Source organism: Sphaeroforma arctica (genome assembly GCF_001186125.1).
Source record: "Sphaeroforma arctica JP610 unplaced genomic scaffold supercont1.792, whole genome shotgun sequence".
Classification (NCBI taxonomy): domain Eukaryota; class Ichthyosporea; order Ichthyophonida; genus Sphaeroforma; species Sphaeroforma arctica.
Genome location: NW_014039766.1, coordinates 30,894 through 39,134, shown reverse-complemented (window position 1 = coordinate 39,134; position 8,241 = coordinate 30,894). Strand labels below are relative to the sequence as shown.

Sequence of the window (8,241 nt, the reverse complement as noted above, 5' to 3'; positions counted from 1 at the left end):
GAGGTCGGGGGCAGCTTGTATTGGAGTGGGCAGTTGACACCCTTTGTCATGCACCTCACTACGAAATGCGACTGCTCTCAGAAAGAACAGAAGCCACCCCTCTGGGCGATAGGAGACATATGATACCTGCACGCGTCCCTGTGTGTATATCATCAAGTGCATGAGCCTGTTGGCATACACGTGGTCATACGGTCATACAGATACTTTGCTCTGCAACACGCCGGTGAAGTACTGGGTTGTAGTGTGTCGTACAGCGGAGACAGGGTCCAAACGGTTCTGCGGAGTGGAGAGTTGGGGGTCACCCTGGCAATCATCACACTGAATGACATACTTACATACATACACCTATATCCACGTGCACATACATACACACATCCATATCAAGCTTGTACACGAATGATGTAGTGTTGATTGTATATATCAAATGCTACATAAGTGCTCCTGTATATCTGATGGCGCCAGCGAAGGTAACCAAGAGATATGATGCCTAGTATGTATTGCAGAGTCTCGGAAGTATTAGTTTGTACGTGTTGCAAACGAATGTAAGGCTGAAGGTATTCAAACTTAACACATTCGCATCAGGACCAAGGGACAAGGCTAAAGAAATTCAAACTTAACGCGTACGCATCGATAAAGCGGTAAGGCTAAAGAAATATAAACTTAACGCATTCGCATCAGGACAAAGCGGTAAGACTAAATAAATTCAAACTCAACGCATCCGCATCAGAACAAAGGGGCAAGGCTAAAGAAATTCAAACTTAACGCTTTCGCATCAAGACAAAGACGACAGTACAGTGCAGCCAGCGTAGGGTACCGGCATAGCCTTGGCTCAGCAGCCAAGACTCGCCTCATGTTTCACCTTTATTTTTTCTCGGTAGGGGATCTTAATATTGACTGGGTGTTTAGTACACACTATCAGGGAAGAACAACCCCCTTAGCATACATCTTGATATCTTTCTTTCTCACATACAAACACGACGGACGCGCACACACACACACAAAGGGTTGTGGTGCCGTTCCGTTCTGAACACACAGGTATTCTGCCGTATCTCCGTTCTCACGATCGATATAAATACCATTTCTAACTAAACTTGCTCCGTGATCCACTCGAAATGTCAGATGCCTCCTCAACCATGGCACGACATGACGTGACCTGTCAGGGCCCTTCCATGGTATCCGTAGATTCCCGGTTTTCTAAATTTCATCTTCATCCGTCCCAACCACTTAAATTAGCAAATAATGAGCCACCCGTGTGTGCGTGTGCGTGTGTGCATACGCACTCCAGCCATATCTGTGTGCACTAGAGTAGAGGACACTCCAACCTCAACCATACACCGATTCACTCGCCACACCCACAATCTACGGAATCGGCATGTCGCGTACGTGCGGTCTCACAGCCTCTAGAGACGACTGGTGGTGTGGGGGTACCCAATAAACTGACTATCGTTATTCTGCCTGAACCGCAAACTGAGATGGTTACGTGTCATATAATAGTGCATCGCTATCCCAAGACTACCGTCACCTTGCACCCGAGCATTGCCCATGGGGCCGGTAGTGGAGTGTCCTTACACATACCATGGGCCTGATCTCAAAGCACCACCTGCAGCAGGCAAGTGGTCGTGCGACAACAAGTCTGTGTAGTCTGTGTACGGTCATGTTCCATTGAGATGCCGTGCTGCGTGCCTTCGATACCTCTTGTGCCGTACTGCCGGTAGGGTGTTGTTGTGGCATGGGGTGAACCCGTTGGGACACGCACGATGAATCAATCGATCGATCGATCGATTAATCGACCTTAATAAACAAGCGAACTCAAATTCCCCTACGCTATGCTGACTGGACTGTTATTGACCCATCCAGCTTGCCTACGCGCACCAAAGACGGGTATATGGCGTCGATCAAACACGGCATTGGGCGAGCCGAACCGTCCTAACTGGATCCTTCTAGTGTCTGCAACGCTGGCCCGGCGTGTTCGTACGGCATCAACAAATTTACAATAGCCTGTCCACAGTGGTCTTGACGCCAGCTATCCCCCTCGCATACGATACTTGGTTTTATTATTCGACTACCCCAGACATTGGCCACTCGAAGTGGGGGACAAGTACCGAACTTTCACCACTGACATGCTGCGCTACACCTACCGAAGAGCTATAGTATGCCTTGTCACACGTCGCATTCGCAATGTTCCCATCGAGAACTGGACAGGCACACGCCGCGTCACGTGGTTCTGTCTCCCGAGCCAACCCATACGCACCCCAGGCCCACTCCGCTAGACGCAAAGGGGCGTTCGACGGGCCCGAGATGGACGGGTTCTTCCAGTCCGAAACCGGTTTATATACGGAAAACAACCCTGTACACTATACGTGACAAGCTACACACTATATGTGACACGCTGTACACTTTATGTGTTAACCTATACACTCTAAACACTCAGTGGTCGGGTGGTCCACTATCACCTGCCACGTGGTCTTCGACATCGGCACTCGTGAGCATCGAGCTACCAGCACCAGCACCCGCAGCCGCACGTACACCAACGTTAGCATGTGACAGTGTGGCAGCTGCATCAGCCATAACACCCCCTTGCACCGGAACAGCCGTGCCTATTTGCGTGATCCTCGTCTCCTGTGCATCTGTGCCGTGCGCTGCGCCAGCTGCTTGTCCCGCGAGCTTTGCGCGTGAGGCTGGGCCTTCTGTGTGTGTGGCGGTGGTATACACCGCGTCGTTTATTCCTAACACATCGTCTAACATGTAGTCCACCTCTGCTAACCTGCCTTGTACCTCCACGGTACTATCCACCTCATTGTCCGACTCTATCTCAGTGGCTAGGATCGTCCCATCCGAGTCCACATCGGTGCTGAGTGAGTCCTCCGACAACAGTGACACGTACGCCCTTTGCGTGCGCTTGAGCACCGGTGTGTTATCCGCGGTCTCTGGTTCGCCCGCAGCCACACCCACACCCACACCATCAGCTACCGCGTACAGGTGCGAAAGTTCGGGACTTCGGCTCCTCTCAAGTTCAGCACCACTCGCGTGCGCACCTGCACCCGCACGTTCAGGATCGGTACTGTCTCCAGTACTGCCCACCGCCTGCTTGGCACTTGTATCTACAGAAGCCGCATGCGTGCGCCCGTCACCAGCAAGCCCCGACTGGTCCCCTGCCCCACGCTCTGCTGTGCTTGTCGTAGGTCCGCCACACACACTCACACTATCCCCACCCACGGCGTCACCAGCGCCAGTCGTTTCAGACTTGGTAGCCGTGTCCATATCCGGCACCGCCACGCCGTCCTCAGTGGCACTCAGTGCACCGTTTCCATCACCGTCTCCATCCCCATCATCTCCAACGGCGTTCGCGGCCTCCGCATCGCCGCTGGCAGTGACCAGATCAGCTGGGTTAGGGTAGTATATAGTGTCCCGGTCGTCGTCGTCGGAAAGGTACTGGAAGATGTCCTCGTCATCGCTCGTAATGCCCGCCACAGCCGCCGCGGGGGTGGCGCTCTTACCAGACGAGCCCTGCCTGAGATGCTGCAGCGTCGCCTCGGCGTGGGTCTCCAGGATGTTCTGTGTGATGGTATATATCTGCCGCAGATTGTCAGAGATGAAGCTGAGGTCCACCTCCAGCTCCGTGTGGTCACAGCGTGACGTGTCACACGCGCCGAATGCACTGATGTGCGGCTCCTGGCGCAATGAGTGCTGCTTGGGCGCCACAAGGGTCAGCGTGGCGTCTAGGGTTTCCTGGGCGGACATGTCCGGGTTCATCGCCAACCCGCTGTCAAACGATGCGTCTCCACTATCGTGTGCGTGAGCCTGCTGTGCGTGCAGATGCGACTGCGCGTAGTCGGAGACGTCGCCATCGCTCTCGTCCTCGTCTTCCGAATCGCTCAGCTCCACACACAGATTGAAGTCGCGCCCGGCTACACTCGGCCTGAGCGTGGGATAGAACATCATCGTATCACCGGTCCCGCTGACCATAGTCGGCTGCGACCCGCCCATCCCGTTATTCGTCCCGTAATTGGCCCCCTGCATACCCAGCCCTCCATTGAGAGCGTGGTGCTGCTGCTGAGCGGCCATCATCGCCATCACCTGCTCGCGCATCTGTGCGTCGTGCGACCCCGCCGCCACATCCGCACCCGCGCCATTCGCAATCAGGCTGGCTAATACGGGGTCTATGCTCGCCATATTCGCGAGCTGAGCCCACTGATCCGGCCCACCCATGTGCTGCTGGACCTGGCTGTGGTACATGTAATTCATCATGTTCATGTAGTTCTGCTGCGCCTGGGTCTGGGCGTGCTGTTGGGGCCACTGGGCGTATTGCTGGTACATCTCGTGCGGTTTGAGCGCCTGCTGTACATGCTGCTGCTGCTGCCACTGCGAGGACTGGCTCTGCTGCGCGCGTTGCATCATCTCAAACTCGCGTGCGTCTCGGTTCGACCACTGCTTGATGCGATCGTTATTGCCTCGGTCGCCCGCCCTTCTATTACCGTCCCGGTCTCTATTGCCCCGTCCGTGTGTGTCTCTGTCCCTGTCTCTGTCCCTGTCGCCGCGTTCCCGGGTGTCTCGATTATCTCTATCCCGCCCACCAGGCTGGTTGGTGTTCGCGCCAATCGGGGGAGACTTCATCGAGCCGTGCTGCAGCTGTTGTTGTGCGTTGCTGCCTTGTCGTTTCCTGATATCGCGTTCGCGCTCACGCTCTCTGTCTCGCTCATTATCCCGGATGCGGTCTCGATCCCACTCTCTTATAGCTGTTGAGTGGCTGATAGGGTCCCTGTCTCTATCCCTGTCTCTATCTCGCCCACTGTGCCCGTCCCTGCTCTCGCGATCTCTCTCGCGTTCCCGGTCGCGCATCTCGCGGTCTCGCTCGCGGATATCCTCGTTGTGCTTGCGCTCCCTCTCGCGCTCACTCAGACGCTCGCCCGCACGATCGTGATCGCGCTCGGTGCGTTCTAAGCGCTCTGTATGCTCGCGGTACGAGTCCTCGTCCTCAGACAACCGCCTCCAATTGGACGCCCCTCCGCCACTCTTGAGCATCTTCGAGGCGGCCAGGGCTTGCTGCTGCTGCTGCTCCCGTGTCACGCCAGCAGCATGGGACACAGTGGAAGACGCTCTGCTAGCCCTTTCCCTGCCCTCTCGCTCCCGCTCTCTATCTGAGCCCACACTCTCGCCATTCGGCTTAGACACACTCCCTGCCTGCAGCGGGGTATCGCGGTCTCTGTCCCGCTCCCGCTCCTGCTCGCGGTCATCCTTGTTACTGATACTATTACAATGAACTGAACTACTTAGGCTACTGGAGCTGTCCTGCCGGCCCATTCGGGCCCCACTGGCTCCCGCCCCGGCAACGTTGGCCGGCGCTACGCTACCCGAGGCCGTCCGCAGACTCGTAACCGACGACGATCGTGCTGATGAACTGGCGTCGGGCGAGTGCAGCTTAGACAGGTTACTCGTGGACCCGGATGTCGACAAGGACGCCGCCAAGGCAAGCCCGCCGGGCTGTGCCTGGTCACTCTCGTAGCCCTTGCGTACCACCGCCGTCGAGGTGCCTGAGGTGTGGGCCTGAGGTGTGGTAGTAGTGGGTTTACGCACGGCCAGGTTGGCTTGTGTGTGGGGGGTGGTGTGCTGCTCTTTCCTGCGCTCGCGGTCTCTGTCCCGCACGGCCGCCGTCGCGTCCTTCCCGCTCGGCGTGGACGCTCGCGCACCTACTAAGCTTGTGATGGAACTGGATCTCACCCGGGGTGAGTGTGTGTTCAGGGAGTCATTGACCATCATACTACTCGCCTCCGAGTCTCTCGACGCCGTTCTAACCATCGCTCCCGCTGCAGCCCCACTCTCGGTCCCCGAGCGCTCTCTATCGCGTTCTCGGTCATCGTCTGTGTTATTTCGTGTGCCGCTACGCACATCGCTGGCACTCGGGCCAGACGATGAGAGCCCCTCCGCATGAGTCTGAGAATCCACAATCTTACCTACCTCTTTGGCTTCCTTGACCTCTTCCTCCTTCTTCTTCTTCACTTCCGTGTCGCGCGCGCGCCTGACGTCCTTAAGCGCACCCTGGAACAGCCTATTCATGCCTCCGCCCGCTCGCGGTCGCGCTCGCGGCGGCATAGGCGCCAGATCCGGGCCGCCGCCTGCGGTCATCCTATTGCCTGCCCCGACCTCGCGGCTTGCTCCGCCAATCCGATCCAAGCTATACCTCGAGCTGTTCCCACCCCCAGCACGGTCGCGCTTTGTGCGCTCTCTTTCCCGGTCACGGTCTTGCCTGTCACGTTCGCGGTCTCTCTCTTGTCTGTCTCGATCGTTGACCCGATCGCGCTCCCTATCGCCGCCATCTCCCACCACATTGGAGGTAGCGCCTCTGTGATCCCTCTGCCGGGACGTCGGTGTAACGTTGGCGCTTGGAGACGTAGACCCTAGCGCTGTGTCCACGCCCCCGCGCAGAGCGCCGCCTGCCGTACCACCTGCAGTGGACACATCTTTCCTGGCCAGGTTGCCTGTGGATGCGTTCTCTTTGCTCGTTTGTAGTCCGCTATTCACAGACGACAGATAACTGGACGACCCAGAAAGACTCTGGCTGTGGATCAGATTATGTCCGGTGTCCTCGTTGTGAGTTGATACGAAGCTGTTACTGTTTCGTGCACCCGAACTAGCGCTATCTAATCCCGACTTTGCGGCGTAAGTTGCTGGTATTTGTGATTTGGTCTCCGATAATATTCCGTTCGGGATCGACTGCGAAGCCTTCTCACCGAAATCCCGCCCCGTCCCAGGGTTTGTACTCGGATTTGCGTCTGCCATATTGTCATTACTTGTTATTGAACCAGTACTCGTGAGTGTATTGGAATGATATTGATCGTCTTCCGAGCCCCGCACCGGAGATGTATTGCGCCCTAAAATTTGAGCCGAATCCATCCGCCGAGCCCTACCACTGCCTGATCCAGACAGGCCTCTTTCCAGACCCCCCTCTAGACCCCCCCTATTCCCTTCCCGGGACTTCGCGCTATCTCTATCCCGGTCTCGGTCGTCCCTACCGGACACACTACTCCTCAGTCTCGAGTCGTGCTGCCAGTGCGTTTGCGGGGGGCCATTCACCCCGCCACCACCACCGCCATCTCTGCGCCTTTCTCCGCGGTCTCTATCGCGTGTTTCTCGGTCGCGTTCGCGATCTCTTAAATCCCGCTCGCGGGGATCTCTGTCTCTGTCTCGGTCCCGCTCACGCTCACTCCTATCTCGCTCTCTACTTTCTCGCACATACCCCCCACTGACGCTGCGCAATTCCATACCGCGTTTCTCTTTCCCGTCCCAGTCCATCCTTCTGGCCCCGGCCCCGCTTTGACTCGGCGACACGGCATCTCTATCGCGATCCCTGTCCCGTTCTCTTTCCCGGTCTCTGCTACTATAACTATCGGAATCACGGTCTCGATCCCTATCCCTATCCCTCTCTCTATCACTCTCCCTATCTCTTTCCCGCTCTCTATACCCTACCATATCTCTATCTGTGTCTCTGTTTTCTCGATACTCACCGACACTCCCCTCGGTGTGCCCCGACGGCGCTCGTGACCGCCGTTGCTCGCGTTCCAGGTCATAATGTTGACGCTGTTTTCCGCGTGCAGTCGTTGCTGCGTCTGTGGTGCGCGTGCCACTAGCTGCGCTGCTGTACATGGTGCGGTCTAGGCGTGTGCAGCAGTCTGGGTGGGGATATAGACATAGATGTGTGAGATGTATGTAACCACGTACACAAGATGGATTGGAGTGCTTTGGGTGAGAGATTGATATAGATGATTCTATTGATTGGTCTGGTTAACGATTAATAAGTGACGTGATGAACCAACTGCCTAGTGGTTGTCTGAGCATGCACTTGGCGACGATGTGGGTGGGGTTGATCCAAAAATGCCATAGATGCATCCGAACTGTGTATTGTACGAAGACCATGGGGTATTTTTTACTTCATCAATACAGCAATTTCAAACGCGTGTGCAACACTGGAACACGCACCGCTTAATCAGGGAATATCAGCATCGGCGGGCTATTCGATAACGCAATGCTAGCATGATTGTGTAAACTATACTCTCACATCAACAGGAGCAAAGCACGATGATATATATTTTGAATGCGATATATATATATACAAATATATATACATATATATATATAAATATATATATATATATATATGTGTTTGTGTGTGTATATATATATATATTTATATATGTATATATATATATACTTATATATGAATATATATATACGTATATACTATAT

At 55.2% G+C, this 8,241-nt stretch overlaps 1 protein-coding gene across 1 annotated transcript; it reads right to left on the bottom strand.

Moving 5' to 3' along the window:
* Nucleotides 1–808: 808 nt before the first annotated feature.
* Nucleotides 809–7,641, bottom strand: SARC_08623 (hypothetical protein; the record flags this gene model as incomplete). Its single annotated transcript, XM_014297396.1, has 1 exon — nt 809–7,641. The coding sequence occupies one exon, from the start codon at nt 7,639–7,641 to the stop codon at nt 2,428–2,430; it is 5,214 nt and encodes a 1,737-aa protein (XP_014152871.1). The 3' UTR covers nt 809–2,427.
* Nucleotides 7,642–8,241: the final 600 nt, after the last annotated feature.